The sequence below is a fragment of the Aythya fuligula genome, chromosome 1 (genome assembly GCF_009819795.1).
Source record: "Aythya fuligula isolate bAytFul2 chromosome 1, bAytFul2.pri, whole genome shotgun sequence".
NCBI lineage: Eukaryota > Metazoa > Chordata > Aves > Anseriformes > Anatidae > Aythya > Aythya fuligula.
Genome location: NC_045559.1, coordinates 64,225,528 through 64,244,477, shown reverse-complemented (window position 1 = coordinate 64,244,477; position 18,950 = coordinate 64,225,528). Strand labels below are relative to the sequence as shown.

The 18,950-nt window shown below is 38.0% G+C and overlaps 1 protein-coding gene across 10 annotated transcripts in view; it reads right to left on the bottom strand.

The window, feature by feature from the left end:
* The window catches only part of WNK1 (WNK lysine deficient protein kinase 1), a 104,783-nt gene that overhangs the window by 54,145 nt on the left and 31,688 nt on the right, over positions 1-18,950 (bottom strand). For all 10 annotated transcript variants that reach the window (XM_032191393.1, XM_032191401.1, XM_032191421.1 and 7 more), the window contains exons 2-4: positions 16,989-17,161; positions 12,408-12,628; positions 10,275-10,432 (exon numbers count right to left, since the gene is read on the bottom strand). In XM_032191393.1, coding sequence (XP_032047284.1) covers positions 10,275-10,432; positions 12,408-12,628; positions 16,989-17,161 — 552 coding nt within the window. The remainder of the gene's footprint in view (positions 1-10,274; positions 10,433-12,407; positions 12,629-16,988; positions 17,162-18,950) is intronic.

Genomic DNA, 18,950 nt, shown 5'->3' with positions numbered 1-18,950 from the left:
CATATTCTACAACTTATCTCCAAGCCCACAAGCTGCAGGACAATTACACTGTCTCCTTATCCAACTGCTCTGCCAGCACCTCAATACTGTACATTTTACTTACAGCCAGAGAATTCAGTGTTAAAAGCCTTACAATTCCACATACTTAAAATCCATCCTATCAGCAAATCTAATTTAAGAAGCTGAACTAGTACTAGTCTTAACTCTTCAGAGAAATCCCTGGTTGTGTTTCTTTCCAGCATTCACAAGTAAAAGTTTGTAACAAGGTAAAAACCACTGTATTTGTGATAATATTGAACTGTAATTTAGACTATGTGCTACTGCTAGATATACTTCATGCCTTACAATTACCACATTGACTAGTTACTTAGCCCAGCACACACGGCTTTTTGATTTTTCTTAAATATGCAAGTTCTCACATCAGAGCCTCCAGGTAAGTACAAACATCAACCTATTTCAAAAGTTTTAAGAAACTGGAGCTCTTACAACTGGTTGAACGGAAAGCTTTAGTTAAGAATCAGATGAACTGATCACAGCACCTCTCGTAGCTGCAGCATCCCTTTCCAATGAACAGAAGAAATCACAATCTCTAGAATAGGAAATTTAGTAATCAAAAGGCAAAACACAATTCCTTAGTGTACAGTTGTCAAACCATTATGATATGGCTGTGTGAAATGGTGAAAAGGGCCTTGTTTAGAAACACACACGATAAGGATACAAGTTCTTCCAAAATGACAGTGACAGCACAAGCAGACTGAGAACAAACTTGGCAGTTTTTATTCTTCCACACGAGTACAAAGGTAAGATCAGCTTAATTTATCACACAGTTGTTAAACTTGACACTTAGAAGCAGGAGTACTGCCTTTGTTATCTGAACAAGAACATGCAATGGTGCACATCTTGAGCTAGCTAAATGAGCCGTCGTTTTGCTGGGATTTTAGCTTGGAAACGGCTTTCAAAAAAAAAAAAATGGGGGCATGCCTAGACACACATCTCAATGCTATAAATATAGAAATACCACAGTGACACAATATCAGAAACAAAAATGTCTTTCTTCTATTTTCAGTATGGAAAATATATTTTTGAAAAATCAAATTATATTAGTTGCATTCTCTGCTTTAATTAGCTATAATTCTGACAGAAAAACATCATGTAGCACTCAGTTTAAAATTTAAGTACAGCAATAATAATTCTAAAGCCACAGATAAGGTCCAGTGGACTTGGAATTGAATTAAAAAGAACAATCCAACATTGAATCTTTTCCATGGGGCATAAAACCATATTCACTGCCAGAACTACTGCTTAGAAGATAACTCCTAAAAGGCCTAGGATAATGTTGCAAACTCCAAAAATAGTGCACAATTCAGACAATGCTCCAAAAGTCACTATCTCACTATCTCTTTTATTTTCTGACTTACTAGAATAGGAGCGAGGGACTTCTATTTGTGTACCAAAAGACTCAGTTTCAGAGGAGGATCCTAGGAAATATAACTCTCTGCTACTCAGAGAATTATGATGGTAATAGGTGGTAAGGTAGAAACATCTCTGAAAGGTGTTTACCTTCAAAAGGCACAAGCTCGGTGTTAGGAAGCAGCAAAACACCTTCACTGGAGGGAGAAGCAACAGTCTTTTTCCCCTTTAGCATAAAAACATTACGCACAACAAGCAATGAATTTTCTCATAGATGCTTTCAAGCTTGGTGTTTCTCTCATCAAAATTAGTGTAGGCAGGAAGACCAGGGAAGAGATCATCCCCTTGTACACAGCACTGGTGAGACTGCACCTTGAATATTGTGTTCAGTCTTGGGCCCCCTCACTACAGGAAGGATAGCGCATTACTCGAGCATGTACAGAGAAGAGCACTGAAATGTCTGAGCCCCCCAGAACTGGGGACGTTCAGTCTAGAGAAGAGGAGACTGAGGGGAGACCTCACTGCTCCCTACAACTACCTGAAAGGAGGCTGTAACAAGGAGGGTGTCTGTCTCTCTTTGCAGGTGAGAAGTGATAGGATGCAAGGAAATGGCCTCAAGTTGCACCAGGTAAGATTAAAATTGGACGTAGGAAGAATTTCTTCACAGAGAGGGTGGTCAGGCATTGTTATGGACTGCCCAAAGAAGTGGACACATCACCATCGCTGGAGGTATTTGAGACGTGAATGTGGCACTAAAGGATGTGTTTTAGTGATGGGACAGCAGGTCAGGTTGATAGGTGGACTTGATGATCTTGAAGGTCTTTTCCAACCTAGACAATTCTATTATTCTCTACTTTTGAGAATAAACTACCTGCAAATTTTCATTCAATTTTGGTAGCCTTCACTGTTCTAATATGGGAACAAAACAAAGCATTCAAATAGGCATATATGTTCACATGTTATTGTCTGTTCTGGGAACAGCTCGGAGTAATTTTTAGAGACCTATATAGGGTTTCCATACAATTTTAGCAGAGTTCTGGCCTATGAATCACATAACATCTCAAAATAACTTCTTTTGTTTTGTTTTTAAGCTCATTGCCGCTGTGAGCTTCTGCAAGACTAAAACTTTCCTGAAGTCAACCCATTTCTACCCCAGTGCAACTATAGCAGCACAGTTGTTCGGACAAGAAATAGAAGCCCATCCATTGTTAACATCAGTACTTTTGACTAGTGGCACTATGCTGACAAAAAAACTATCAGTCTCCCCATGGAAATCCTGAGTTTGCGACTTCAGTGATTCATTAATGGTTCTTGTAACACTGCAAAGCCAGGCACTTTCAAATACTGACCACTTCTCTGTTCTTAAGAAAAGAGTCACCTTCCCATCTTCTGGTAAATTAAATTAACCACAGTTAATGTAACAGCTATATAAATGTCTGTACAGGACAATTTTAGATATTAGCATCACAATTTGACAAGGCCAGATCCTTTAGAGATACTGAAGTGTGTTGGTTTTGTGGTTGTTGTTTTTGTTCTTGTTTTTATATATATACACATTGTTTACTCAATATACCATGGGCTAATGTAGGCTTATAAAAACACATATAAGAAGTCTGCAGTATAACCAAATTTTTGAATTCCACATTGAAAAAAATGTATTAGATCTTCATTTTCTGCACCTCAGCTGATAGCCTTCCCCCATTTTAGTTCCTGATCATTTTAAAATCATACATAATTTAAAATTAAGGCAGATCCCAAGCTCAGCAGAGATCAAAATAAGAAAAATCCCCTTTCACTTGAACTAAATTTGTTTTAAAATACCAATATGGACATAACAGTTTTAGTTGTAATCTAGGCACTTTTGATGCTAAATACGACAAATGCCTCTTAAGACAAACCCATAAAAGTGATCTACTTTTAGAAAGGAATTCAGCTGAATGAGTCTTTTTCCTTCCAACTTCATATATCTACCCCAGTTTTGTAAACTGTGTAGCATGTTACATCACAGTGTTCTGTTTCCTGTTGTTTCTTACTTAGATTGTTGTTTTTTCTCTAAAAAGAGGGACTTAACTAAGACAAAACTTAAGATATTATTAATGCTTTGAGACCTAGTATTCCTATTTTGTCCCCCTTCCATTTTTAAGGCTATGTATTTCTGAACTGATGAGTCAGTGACTGTACTTCCACTCAGGAAGATTCCTCACTCTTAAAGAAGTGCTGTTTAAAACGCTTGCAACTGAGCTGAATGGCTACAGAAGACGAGCAGCAGAAGCTTACATACTCTTTAATCATAGGATCGTATCACACAACAGCTCTTGTTGGAAGGAACCTTAAAGATCATCCAGTTCCAAAGCCCTGCCATGGACAGGGACACCTTCCACTATATCATGTTGCTCAAAGCCCCATCCAACCTGGCCTTGAACACCTCCCTCTACCTGCTGGCCACTACTCTGTTGATGCACCCAGGATATGGGTGGCCTCCTGGGCTGCAAGCGCACACTGCTGGCTCATGCTGAGCTTTTGATCCACCAGAATCCCCAAGTCCTTCTCTGCAGGGCTGCTCTCAATGAGTTCTCCCAATCTTGCACAATCTTCTCTTGTACAGGTTGTCTAGACCCAGGTGCACCTTGCACTTGGCCTTGTGAACCTCATTAAACTCACAAGGGCCCACTTTCTAGCTTGTCCAAGTCCCTTTGGCTGGCATCCCTTCCTTCTGTTGTATCAACTGCACCACTCAGCTTGGTGTCCTCTGCAGACTTGCTGAGGGTGCACTTGATCCCACCATTTGTGTTGTTGATAAAGATACTGAACAGTACTGGCCCCAGGATGGACGTCTGAAGGGCGTCACTGGCCATCCAGACACATTTAATTCATTATTTAATTCATTTAGTGTGATACGGAGGAATTACACCTGGTGTGCTTTTTTTTGTTTGTTTTCCATTTGATACTTAAGTGCCTGAATTTTCTTCCTTCAGTCAACACAATTACAACAATTTTCCCTTTCTTACTATGTTTCCTGTGCTTGGTTGAAGGCTCAGGGATTTTCAGTATGTGCTTTAACAAAAGACTACTTGCTTTATTTGAGGGTTCCCTTTCCCTGCTTTTCCAATGTTCCTTACCAATGCTTTTTGCCTGAGAACTTGGTAGGAAGGGTGTCTCTATGTATATGAATGAGGCTAAGAAACCAAGTTATTCAAGGTAAAGGAACAGAGCTCTATGTACACTTAACAAATCTCAAATTCCTTCTAGAAAGTAAAATAGGATATTCATCAATATTCATTAGACAAGTAAAACTAATCACAAGTCTAAAGGTTAAACATTTATATTTGCTGCCTAGGATTCTTAAGGGAACAAAAAAGAAGACAGAGGTAGGATGACTTGACCATTTCTTCTCTAAGGAAAATAAAGAATTTAGTTGATTAAGTTAGGCAATTATGATGTCTAACTTTTAAGTCACTAAAGAAGAAATTAATTTAATCTCAATTGACCAAACTGCAGCAATTCATAAGTGACTGGTTTCTAGCCAAGACGATGACCTTCACTCTAACCAGTAAGCTTCAGTTCCCACAAGCTAGGGAAATTACAGCTTTTCAAACCAGTTAGACACTGCCTGGTCTGGTTACTCATTATGTACCTTGTTCCCTCAGGCCTTTTTTAAGCTCAGTACAACAGAGATGAAAAAAAGCTGTGCCCATTCTGTGGAACATTTCAGTACAGAACATTTTGTGTTTTGCTTTGTTTTCTTAAGTCAAAATGCAAAATGTTTTTTTTCTCATCCTAAGGCTCAGAAGGCAGATATTTATTTAGAGAAGAGACTGGACTTTTGATGAAGGCAAGGATGAGTATAAAACTTCACTTTGTCCAACTAAGCGTGAAGAAAATTAAGTACAGAGAACAACACTAACGGGAAAATTTAAAAGGTAAGTTTATATAACGGGAGGGGGCAAAAAAAATGTTCTGCTCACACTCATGTTAGATGATCAGTACATTTAAAACTGAGGATGGTCTTAACTTTTTTTGGAATTAACATGTTTGGATTTATGTTAGTGATAGTCATGCAAGAATGAGATGAATCTGCATAATAAACCCCTTTAAGTGTCATTTTACTCATCCCAGGACTAGTCAATCATCTAGCAAATTTCAGACTTAGATATACAAGCATTGGAGATGGAGCAACCAGTACCTCTATGCACTTAGAAAAATAATCTCTGTGCTACAAAAAGAAAGCTTGCAGGAGACAGAGAATAGAAGTGGCCAAGGTCCGTACCACATCTGTGAGTGGAGAGCAAATGTAAGCCAAAAAAAAAAACAAACTAGCTTTTGAAGCAACTGCATGGGTTACATGTCACACTGAGACAAAGCAGCTGCACCTATGCAGTTATGCCTCCATTGCGTTGCTTCCCAAACAGACTAAATTAAGAAATCATACTTAAGATGTCTGTTCTATAAATATCTGTTTTCATTTAAATACACATATAGCCCGTTTCAAATATATTATTGTGACAAAATAATTGAAATATGCATGAAACAGGTCAAAGAAAGAATACCAGTTGAGAGAGAGGAATGGTGTCAGACATGAAAATCTTCCCAAATTTTACCAAGATCTTATTTAACTTTTTTATATATATATATAAATAATTACGTGACAATTAAGTACCATTATCACATTTTGTATTAAACTGCCTGTATTGCTTGATATGGTTTGGACTTGCAAAAAAAGGCGGGGGGCATTGCATAACCTAGTACTGCATCATGCAGTTTGACACAGCTGTGTCTGCACAACTGGGCAGGGGCAAAAAAAAAAATCACAGGAGCTGACAACACTACCTTCATGGGTAGCTTTAATTAATAGGTAGCTTACTTTCCAATTAAAAGCTTAAGTGTGTTTTTTCTGAGGTCATGTAGACAGCAGTAAATGCCCACGGGGTGCATTCAGTCCCAGCTGAAGAGACTTACTGCTTAAACCACAGATTTTTATTTTTTTTTAATAAGATAATCCTCAAAATCATAGCTTCTTTAAGTACTCACTACTCATTTATTTAGAACCATTTCCAAAGAACAGTAGAGGATAGCTTCAAAGAGGGATATATGCTTTTGGTGGAGACAAAATTACAACATTACGTTCTGGTGAAAATAGAGGGAGGCTAGACTCTTATACCTGAGCAACAAGACATGCAGGTATTTTCTATTCTAAAGAAACTGCTAGTGATAACGTCTGGACTGAATGTGGTAGAGCATGCAAACACAACCGGAGGTAAATACTTTGTGTTAAACTCCTCCTGATTTCTTTACCAGAACGGTAAAACAACGTAACACCTTGGCCCCTAAAAATTGCAGACAGGTTTTTTTTGTTTGTTTGCTTTGTTTTTTTTTTTTTAAAAAAAGGGGGCTTTTACTCAGACTCTTCTACTAAAAGAATTCCTCTGAACAAAGTCAAGCCAGAAAACCAGTTTAACAATTGTTTTCCATGCCAGGGAAAATTCAGGATTTTTACCCCAGTGCTCCTTTATTAAAGAAAAATAAGAATCTCTCAATGAGCACATAGACAAGATGGTCATCCAGCAAAACGACAGACTTGTGCAGCACTGCTGTTGTACATGATGCAAAGCAACAATAATCAGCTGGGCCATAAAGTCTCATCACAAAGACAAACTTCAGCCTTTAGATCTGATATCTAGGTCTCTGCTTACCTAACTACATTACTTCATCAGAAAACTGCTTCCAGAAAAAAAAAAAAAAAAAAAGAAAAAAAAAAAGAGAAAACCCTGAAGAGGTAGAACCACCACATATTCTGAGCAATCTTGGCAAATGCCTCAAGCCAATGCTGCAGAATCAGGCATTGGCTAGAGCCATCCTAATCACAAAAGGAATAAGGTCAGAAAGCAACACAGCTGAAGGCCATCCTAGAAGAGAGAACAACATACAGACAAAACAGGAGAGAAGAATGTAAGCTGGCAGTACCAAGTCCAGAGCTGACAGGACACCATGGACATTAAGACTCCTTATACAGGTTTCTCTCCTAAGCAGTAGTTAGGGTCTAAGCTAACACAGCAACTGTGCTTTTTACCAAGCCCAAGAGTTGCTGCAAAAGGGTGGAGGGAAATCAAACAATTTAAATACTTATCTCCTGCACTCAGTGTCTGTACATTTTGTCTTATTGCCTTTGGAGTTTCAGTGTTTATGATCTTTTATGATCTTTTTTCACGATCTTTCAATGACAAACTGCCATTAGTATCTTCCCCTCTGGTCTTTGTGTATGCATGTAGATAAAATAATCCTTCCATTTAAGGCACAAGCAGCACTACAGCTCCTACCTCGACTGGTCTAAACATTCCTAGAAAAGCAGCAAACTAGAGGTTAGAATTGGAAGTGCTAACCACCTACCACAAACCACAGTCACCTTCTAACCTAAGTTAAAAGGAAATGTTTTGGTAAGTACCTTTGGATGCATTCCTACAGGAAGTTTTCCCAATCCATTCTGTTATTGATGGTTCACACAATGTCCTTCTAAGTGCTGAATTTCTCTGCTGGTTCACCCCTCAACCATAACTACAGATACTGTCAGAACTCCTGAAGTATCCTTCAAAATAAGAGTAAGAGAATCTTATTTTCTTCTACAACGAGTAAAGGACAAGGGTAGAAAACTGTTTGTATTTTTTTTTTTACCAATGTGAAAAGAGCCACAGAGTATTTTATTTCGCTTTCATAACATGCTTGTGCTGCCCGTGTTATGGAAGAACCACTGAATTCTCCATTGTCATTTAAGACAGGTTTATGCTTCATTTCTAGATAATATCATTGTTTCTTCATTGAAAGTATTCCTTGAAAGCTAATTCAAGTGTTTGTTTTGGCTTTTGTTCTTTTTGATCGTTTTTAAATAGACTGCTTTGTGACTGTAATGCAAAGAACAACAAACCCAAAGATACCAAAATACACAGCCTTTCATTCTCTGCCTAGAAGCAGAGAAATGTACATTTCATTTTATTTTCTTGTCCTTTACTCCTTCTGAAATCAAGTAAATATTTTCTTTCATATAAAAATGCATTTTAGAGATACCAAGCAGCAGATGAAACAGCAGGAAATAAAATCAATGAAATTCAATCTGTGAACCACCAAGAGCAGAGAAGAGTAAAAAATGTGTTAGGACAGACCAAAAAATTACCATTCAATGTTTCTTGTCCACTTAGAAGATCAACAGTCAACCAAACACAGTGGGGAGAAAGAAGTATCAAGTTTGTTAAAGGTACAAGAAACAAGTGGTAAGTAGAAATCCAGTAAGTCTGTATATAAGTAAGTCTGCTACAAACCCCTACAAGGCTTTCCAATTGCTAAGTACTTCACAGAGCAGGGAAATGACAGACCTGGGGACTTCCAAGCCTGGGACTGTCTCAAAAGCTGATTATTCTCACCATAGCCCAGTTCCTAGCACACTTTAAGGAATGAAAGGGCAGCGGCATCAGATACCCGTTTGATATAAAGTACCCATCCATACTGAAATTATGTTTCTTTGGCTCTGGTCAATATACAAACCTAAGCATACTGGAAGATACCCCTAGAACTGTTTTGCTAAACTAGTTTGTTTTCTTTCACTGATCCAGATAGCTTACACATCAGAACATGCACAGTTAACCACTAGATTTTACCCTTGTTCCTCTTGACTTAGAAGATTACAGCTAAGTTCACCATCATACTAAAAAATATACATATATATATATAAATAAAACATACTCTTAACACCTGTTCAAAAAAACACCTATTTTTCCTCTTCCTCCTCCTGTCCCTCTCCCACATTCCCCTTCAAGCAAGAAATCACATTTTATTTTACCAAGCCTTCCTTCAAGAATTTATTGCTTCTGCCATGAAGGCCCTTTCTCCCCTTGTCTGCAGTCAGCAATTATATCTGCCTTTGATACTCTGAGGTATCAGGAATAAGCATTTTTTCCAGCCGTAAGCAAGCCATTTGTTATTAAATCCTCAACTTCTCAAAGATAATACACACTAAAAGATTAACATGAGTAACTCTTTCCTCAATTTGTAGACTAGTGAAAGTCATTTTCTCCCTTTGCATGTGTGCACAGATATTCTGAAAAAAATCAGTGCAAGTTTTTGCTTCTCCAAATGGCCTATGTTCTTTCTGAACGCTTAGATAAGAAGGCTGAATGTATGCAGTTAGTTTTACTATGCCGCTGTACTTCTCATGGTACTGTTTTAGAGACCATAAAGTAAATCAGCTACAACCACTCTCAGAATTTCTAACATTAGTCTGCTTTGTATGTTCAAGGTCTGTAGGCTCTACTTAGTCTAGTCAAATGGGCAAAATTCAGCTCTTGGTCACCTTTTCACCATTATTTGGTTTCATTAGTAACACTACTACCGCATTTACCAGCACTTTTCACAGTGAAATATCTTCCTGCTATTGATTAAGTACTTCCACTGCATAATTATGAGAAGTGCACCTGACACAGTAGCTAAGAGCCATCTGGTATTCAGTAAACTTAAAATCATTGTAAGTAACAATTTATGATTTGTCTTGGCAGGCTGCTACAGCAAAGTGCTCTGAATTTGTGAACCAGCTTTATTTTAGAGAACAAAGTTGCCAAGTAGCTTTCAGGACTAAAATACTACCCCCAACCCTTCAGTCGCTTAGAAAATAATGTTATTCTAATGTGTTTTCTTGTTGTTGTTGCTGGGTTGTTTGTTGTTGCTGTTGTTAAATCCCAAGCTATACCTTCTAATATACTGAAGGAGTATCAACATATGCAAAATTTTATTTCCATTCACATATTTTACAGGCTTCTGATCAACCGTTTGTACTCCCTTGCTAGTGGCCATAGCTTTAGAATCAGAAGCGGGGAGGAACTTACGCTGGTCACTCGACGGTAGATCTGCGCAGCATTTTGGCACTCAGAATAAGGATACTCAGACGTTGCCATCTCTAGCATACACATCCCAAAAGCATATACATCAACGGATTCATCATATTTCTCCTCATACATCTCGGGGGCCATGAACTCTGGGGTACCTTAAATTAAAAGAACGATTCAGACTCTAAATGTCTCAAAGCGAGCAGAGGCTGCTGGCGTTACTCACCGCAGGAGGAAGCAGTTGGGCAGACCTGTGAGACAAGAGAAAGTGGAGGCAAAAAGAAGAGGGAGGAAACCCTTAGTCACTCTGTTCCATCAACATACTTTGTGAGTCTTCCATTGCAAGGTCTTTATGGAATAAGAATGGCATGAAAGGGCTGATGTAATTCTTGTTTGATGCATGTTAGTGTAAGAATCAAAACAGACTGGATCAGGCATCAAATGGAGGGAAGGGGGATAAGAAGAGGGGAAAACAGTCAGACTAGCCATAGGCTGCAAACCAAATACTAAAGAGAGTTAAGACACTTACCTTTTCTCCCTGTAAGAAAGGAGGCACATTAAACCTGTTTTCAGGAATTACCTGACTGCCCTCTGCTGCAAAAGAAGTAGTACTGGTAGGAGCCCACAGCTAGTCTCTGACCTAGTGCTCTCCACCTATTTTTTCAGGTAGAATAGTTCAGGAAAGGCCTTGCAATGAAAAACTCTGTCGTTAAAACATAACTCTTCATGAAAAAGGATAAGAAGTAATTTTCTGCAAAGGCCACTCACCAGAGCCCTCTTCTTCATATACTTACCTTCCCACCTGCAGTATATTTATAGGCCTACTGCAGATACAGGCATTAGTGAGGAACATCCTACAGTCAAAAATACTTAGAAATACAGAGAGATTGAGTTACAGGCATAGAGCGTGAGATTCAACAAGTCCCATTTAAAGAGTTTGAAGAGAATTTTTGCTCAGGGAAGCATCACTGCACCCTCTTTGCAGTCCAAAGGATTGCGTTGTATGATCAGATTTACTTTAAGCCAGAGATGCAAGTTTGCTTGTAAATTTAAACACAGAAGTATTTCCTGCAGACACCAGATTCAAGACAGTTTACAAATCATTCAACAACCACATTGCTCCTTTTCACCACATGAAACCAGAAAAAGAGAATGCAGTTGTAGCCACTTATCCAAAGGCTAACTATTAACAGCAAAATACAAAGCAGTAATTTTTTAAATAATAAGAGTATGTTTAAGAAAATCTTTTTTTTTTTTTTTGGTATGGGATATTTTTCATTCCTACTAATACTATGACCTGGTTAGGAAGCAGGAAATATTTCAGTGACTACTTGCAAGATAGTTTACAGGTATACATCATTGATCCCATCTGGGAATCTAGAACAGGACTGTTGAGCAATATTGCATTTTAGCAAGCTGAAATACTAGGAATAAAAGCAACTTCATTTCCTGCAGCCTACTCACCCAACTACAAGAACAAAGCTGATAAAACCAATTCTATACAGAATTCACAGGAAAGGTCATCCTAGTTCTATCAGCCCAATAGTTTATTTCTCAAAATAAAGGTCATTAGGGGATACTTAAGAACAGACTAAGTACAGGACTACACTTCCACGATGCATCCCCTTCCACTGTCTGGGGACTTCCTGAGTAAGACATTATACCACAATTTGCAGTATTTTGTTTTTTTTTTGATACATCTTAGTTTTTGATTACTCGCAAAATGTAAGAGATTTAATATTAACACCTGGTGACAATCAAAAATATTGGTCATACAAATTATTGCTAGACTAAATATCAATGTTGTTTAGTCACCAAAATCCATTTGGACATTTCTTGAAGAGGCATATTAAAGGTGAGGTTTATAGTTAAGAGAGGTTTTATCAACAATGTTACATGAAATTGTTGGGCAAGGCAGTATATCTGTACTGAAATACTTAATGTTAATACAAAAAAAATCAAAAACACAACCAGCATTTCAACATGTAATCTCAACAGACAGGAAACCCAGCCTGCACATCTACACGCTTTGACCATGTACCTTTGAAACCATATTTTTAAGGAAAGCTCTTAATATTCAAGTTCCCAAGTATGTAGACTGGCTTGCCAGCCTTCAAAACAGTAGAGGCTTACCTATCACACTTTTGGCAAAAGAAGCTCGCTTCAGGGTTGCCAGACCAAGGTCTCCAATCTTGACTGATCCAGTGGGGCCAGTAATGAAGATGTTGTCACATTTCAAGTCTCTATGAATAATGGGAGGAGTGCGTGTGTGTAGAAATTGTAAGCCTTTCAGTATCTGACGGCACCAGCTTCGTAGTACTTTGATTTTCATCACTTTAAATCTTTTCAAATACCTAGTGAAAAATAATAGTACATTAAACAGGTTCCAATGTCAACCCAGTGTCTTTCAAAATCAAGTTCTGCTACCAAGTAGCAGATTATGCTGTACCATTTGATGCTCTGAAGTGAAAAAGCAGTAATTAGATTCAAAAATTTCAGCTTCACCCTCTATTTTAAAAACTACCTGTGCATTTCACAATTGAAGAGCTAAAGATGCACCCCCTTCCTAAAACAAACTGCCGTATTGAGAATTTCTACCCAATTCCTTCTAACCAGGAGACTATCATGCTGAAAGACAAAAACACTTAGATTGCTAAGTCTCAAGGCACTGCTTCCCCAACAAAGAGTTAAAAATTTCTGTATTACACCTCCCTTATCTACTTATTTGAGAGGATTATTTCCCCCTACTTTTCATCCTGTAACCACTTACCACTATAAATAGTTATAACCTTTTCCTTGACGGAACAGGGGGCAGGGGCAGTAGAGCCAAAGATGCTAACAAAGAACAACCAAGTACTGAGCTGTTGCAAACTGTGCATGAGCTATGAAGTCATTATACCCCGGTTATCAATATTAGTCCAAACTTTTTGACCAAGCACCCCAGATTACACTTTAAATCTGATACAAATTTACTTGCTGAGTGGCTAAGCAAATCAGAAATTCTCAGAGATCACCTCCCTAGTACTATCCCACATGAGATGTGATCACCTGAATCTGAGCAGTTGCTATTTCAAACCTACAGACAGGTAAGAACGTGAGAAAAAATCTTTTAAAATGTTATGCCAAAGAATTGATGGGGAAGAGTTCGTACATAATGTCAGCATCCCTTAACTGTGCTAACAGCCTTAACTCTTCTAACATTGCTGCTTTCTAAAATCCATGTCAGAAGAGTCAAAAAATCTTTTCCAATCTTTTCCAATCCTTGTGACAGAGGAGCATGATCTTATCCTACTCCTTGACTTCAACAGATTAGAGATGCCACAGGGTAAACAACCTATGACAGTATTCAAGTGTTTTCCAGCTGTGTAGTCCCACTATCCCTCTCCAGGTGGAAGAGTTTAAAGTGAAGAGTTCCTTTCTTTCTCCTTTTTAAAAAATGCAGGCTGAAATACATTTAGAGAAGGAGCTGCTAAAATAGCTGCTGCATACAGCAGTAACTTTATTCTTATGTAGCCAACGTTACTCAGTTAAATCTGACCAGTTTTACACTGCCACAAGACTGGTGGTAAATTCCGTGACCAGGATGGAATTCAGCAGACATATTCTTAAAACCAAGTCCGGTTCCATTATTCTGTGGCAGTGTTCAGTCTCTTCTGCATATCCACTTAACCAGGAGCATAAATCTTGATAAAATTACTTAAATCAATGCCAACATAAAAATTCAATATATAAATCCCTGTTACTTTAACTTCTCCAGTTCAAAGGAAGATCTGGAAAGCAAGTTGCGAGCAATAATTCTGCTGTGAAAGCAGAACTGTAAAAGCAATCAGGACCTTATTCCAGAAGGAGTCTCAAAACAGAACGTAAAGACGGACAGGGGAAAAGCCAAGCCAAGGAAGGAGACAAGCTGAAGGAGGTCCTGGATCACATCAGCTACCACTTGAATTCTTGCTATTGACACAATCCTCATTCATCTCTCTTGAGCCTGTTCCAAAGATCACATGGTAGGGGCACTTCAGTTCAGCATCTGGAATCCCTAATTACATTCTTGGTTTCAACTATGCTAGCCTACTGCCAGCTCCTCACTGTTAAAGGACCTGGGTCCAACCATCACCCAGCATCCTGCAGTGTTGCTATAATTTTTCCATAACACTGGCATGAACTAAGGCACGTGTCACTTAGGGCAGAAAGCATTTCAAAATGGAAATGTATAAATACTTAAAAGTACACGGACAGCCATATTAGCCAGTATGCTTTCAATTTTCCTAACGTTATATGGTAACTCGGGTTAGGAGAGACCTCAGGAGGTCTCTGGTCTAAGTGCCCTTTCCATGCAGGGTCAGCATGAAGTCAACCAGGTTAAATTTGGGTTATATCCAGTCAGGTCTTGGGAATCTCCAAGGATGGACTTGGGGCAACCTGCTCCATGGCCTCAGTGTAAAGGATTTTTTCCTTATACCCAGTCTGAACCTCTCCTGTTTCAATGTATGCCTGCTGTCTCTAATCCTCCTGCCACACACTAAGGAAAAGAGCCTCTGATTTCTTCAGAGGCACTGGAAGGCTGCTTCGAGGTCTCCCCCAAAGGCTCCCCATCTTCAGGCTGAAGACGCCTGGTTTTCTTAGCCCCTCCTCAGACAGTAGGTGCTCCAGCCCCTGACCATCTTGGTGACCCTGCACTGAACTTGCTCTTAATGTCGTTCTTGGCTATTTTACATTAAAGACAGGTATTTGATCTGAGCACAGAACACTCCTGATAGTTAACTACAATGAACAGAGAAAAACAGGAACTAGAGCTTGGCTGTCTCAATCTTTTCTTTTTTTTTTTTAAACAGGAAGGCTCGTGACCTATCACAGCATCTCATCTCCAGGAGCTAGAGGAAACCCTACTAACTTAGCAGAAATAGTTACGAAGGCACGTATCCTATCAGATAATTAACACTTTCTTTTTAAGTAGATCAGAAGCACATACTACAGTGTCCTCAGGAAACAAGACTAGAGGTTGAAACTTAAGTCTGGTCATTATTTTTTTTTAAAACAAAGTGGCAACGATGGCTATGTCCCTAGTCTCAAAATGAGGAAGATACCACTTACATGAAAAGCAGATACTATAGACATACTGAAAATATACGGAAGTTATACTTCGTCAAATTTCATATGCTAAAACAACTGCGCAGTACAAAACCAGGAATATGACACAGGTAAGCGAAATATGATATTAATCATATTAAATTTGGTGTTTCAGAAATTTCTCATACAATTTACCTGTCAGGTCTTAAGTGAAGTGGACAAGAATAAACTAAAATATAACGAAGTACACAATGGTGAAAAAAATGAAAGTCTACAGTTTAAGAGATAGCAATTAAAAAGAAAAATAGTTTTTTTTTCTGGATAAAAAAAAAGACCATCATTTAGAGTAGAAAATAATCCCATGGCCAGCAAATCTAAAGTATTTCTTCCCATCAAAACATTATCTTATGTCTGTCTGTTACTACTGTCTTATGTTGCTTATGCTACTACACAACAAGACAATCCAAACATTACATTTGTGAGGGAAAGAACAGTCTAAAAAAGGGAGAAAAGAAAGTTACATCTAACACTACACAGACTATCATGAAAATAGGTAACTGTAAATAGAAGCACCTGTCCAGAGCTGTAAAACCTTTATACTGCTTTAAGTACAGGACATAAAGCAATTGATCTATTACTTAATCTGAAATACCTTAAACAACCTTTAGAAAAACAAAAGCCTTTCCCAAACATATGGAGAAAGAAAAAGTTGTAACATCTTTAAACCTCCAGCACTATTTCAAGAGACAAACACTTCCATATAGTTACTTCAGACTCCCGAGAGCATTTTTTCCTGCTTTAAGCATGTCCATTTGTGGCTATCAATAAGCATCACAAAAAAAAAAAAAAAAAAAAAAAAAACACAAAAAGTTCACAGGCTATTTTAACCAAATAGACTGCAAATTGTTTCCAGCTCCTACAGTCTGCTCACATATTTAAGATCTGAATGCCTCTCCAAGACTTAAATGGGCACCAAATTAAGACAATGACCCACAATATATGAATTTCAAATCCTGGCAACTTTAATTCCAGTAGATTTATGACAACTGTATGCTTCTGAACAAGCTCACATCTCTGCAAGATTGTACAGTGCAAGACAAAGGCATGATTTCTGTTTAACTCCCTCCAAGCTTTACACACCACTAGAGGGCCCTCACAGCAGTTTGATTTGCTGGTGTCTGACTTAAAGACAGATCTAGCTTCACTCAACTACTTTACATGGCAAAATTGCGAATACTTTCAGGTTTTTCTCAGGTACTACTTCATGAAGTTTCAACTAAATAAAAAGGGTGTTTTTGGTTTTGTTTCTTTTTACATCCAAAGCCTCACACCAAACAGAAGTGAGCTTGACAGGAAAGGGAAAAGGTCTGAAAAGTAAAAATCTCATTCTATGAGACCACAAAATCTTACAGTTCTCCTGCATGTGCTTACTGTCACAAAGAAGAATCTGACAATTTTGCTAACCTGAAGAATAATCCATTGTACCCTGCAGTACCAAGACTCTTCTTAAACAAGAATTTCCCTACAGAAGTTCAGTTCCCACTAAAAGGGCTTTGTTCTTATCTATCCTGAATTATCAGCTGCTTCTAGTGCTCTAATTTTGTGCTAATGTTTATCATATGCTTTGACATGGTTGAATTTACTTACGTTTTCAACGTTCCAGATGTCATGAGTTCCGTCACAAGAACAATACATTTTTTTCCTTTGACTGTAGACTCCCAGGAATCATAGAACCTGACAATATTGGGATGCTGAAGCCCTTTTAGCATCCCAGCTTCCTCTTTAAATCTTTGTCGCTCTGACTTGGACAGTTTCCGATCCTAATGAAAAAGAAAAGAAAGCTTTGCTTTATTGCTTAGAAAAGCAACAATCTGAAGAACAATTATGTACAGGCAGTGAACAAGCATCAGCATCTTTTAAATGCCATTTTGCTCGCAGTTACCGTTAAATACTTTATTTAGAAGACATTCTATTATTGCTTGTTTAAATCTTAGTTTCCTTTACAGTCTGATTGCTCTCAGAGGTAAGTCCAGGGAGACTGGGAATTTTCTCTTCCTGTTTCCCTCCCACACTCCAAAGAGGTTGTCTGACTTGAGGTAGAAGGGGAACTTAACGTCCTAAAACGTTTGAGTATTCAAGGACAGGCAAAACAGGATCATTTGAGGCACATTTCACAGATATTCTTTTAATATATATATATAATATGTATTGTATATAATATATATATGCATTATATTATATATAATATATGATATATATTTATATTATATATATGTATATCTATATTATATATGTATGTATGTATAAAAGTTATTCCTTTGTTTATAGAATCCAGACCACTGGTAAGAGATTGCATTAACTCTCCATGAAGACAGCAGAGCAACAAACCTAACTTGTTGGATGCACTTACGGTAGACAAATGAATTTGGGTTAGATTTTCTTAGATTAAAAGTATGACCTCATGATTGAGCAAGTTTCCTGTAATCTAGCATCAAGGAAAACAAAGACATAATTCACGTTAGAGAGACAGCAAGCTTTTGGCCAGAGACAAACCATGAAAAAGCATTCCTGGACAATATTACTGTATTATCTACCAACAAATGGCTATCCAATATCTTCAGGAGTCTGACCAGCTATTTCCAGAACAAGTTGCAAGTCTCAAAAGAAGGAGAAAAGGCCTCCTTCCATCTTTCAGTTTTGTCAGTTTCCCAAGGCATAGTCACACCAGTCAGCCTGATCAACTGACACGAATTGGATCCATATGTAGTATTCAAAACATGTCAGGATACACTTAAAGACAAGAATTTTACAATCAGCATTTCTACCCATTATTTACGAATAACTTAGTGACCTTTGTCAAATCTGGGCAATGATTTTAAGTCACTCCATTTCATATTTCCTTTTCAATTAGAAGGCAGTATAAGCATGCAGGGTTTACTCATACTGCTCACAACCTTCTATTGTCCACCAGGCTGTAACTCCTTTTCCTTTGTTAACAGTTAATGTGTTTTCTCAATATAATTCAGCCACGTTAATATCTAAAACATCCTCTAGTCACTTAAATTATCAACATTTTCTAAGAGGCCCACAGAGTATCTTTGTGCACGGACAGCCTACTTCATTTCTAGGTGAAGCTCCAGTTTTCAGGTGTGTAAAAGTCTTCCAGGTGAAAGTTTGACAACAGGTTTGCAATTACTTCAGAGATCAGTGCTTATAACTGTCAATCACATATATTTCTGTGTTTGGGATTTTTTTGGAAGATGCCAAATTCATGTCACGAATTTAACTAATAGGTATCAAGAGTTTTCAATCCTGAAACTATTTTTCTCTGCAGAAATTAGCGCTACCACTTCCCCTCTGCAGAAATTAGCACTACCACTTCCCCTCGCGCCTAAAAGAAAGCATCCTTGAGCAAGCGTAAGTTTTGCTAGATCATGTTTGCAGAAACACTAAGCAAATACGTAAATACTCACATCTGATGAGATTGTGTTGTGTTTTTATTTTCAACATGGAAGGAATGCTTCCATTTGAGCCACCTTATTCTGCTAATAGTTTTCCTTTCTTTACAATAAGCAGCAGCACAAATTCTGTCCAAGGCCAATTTAATCC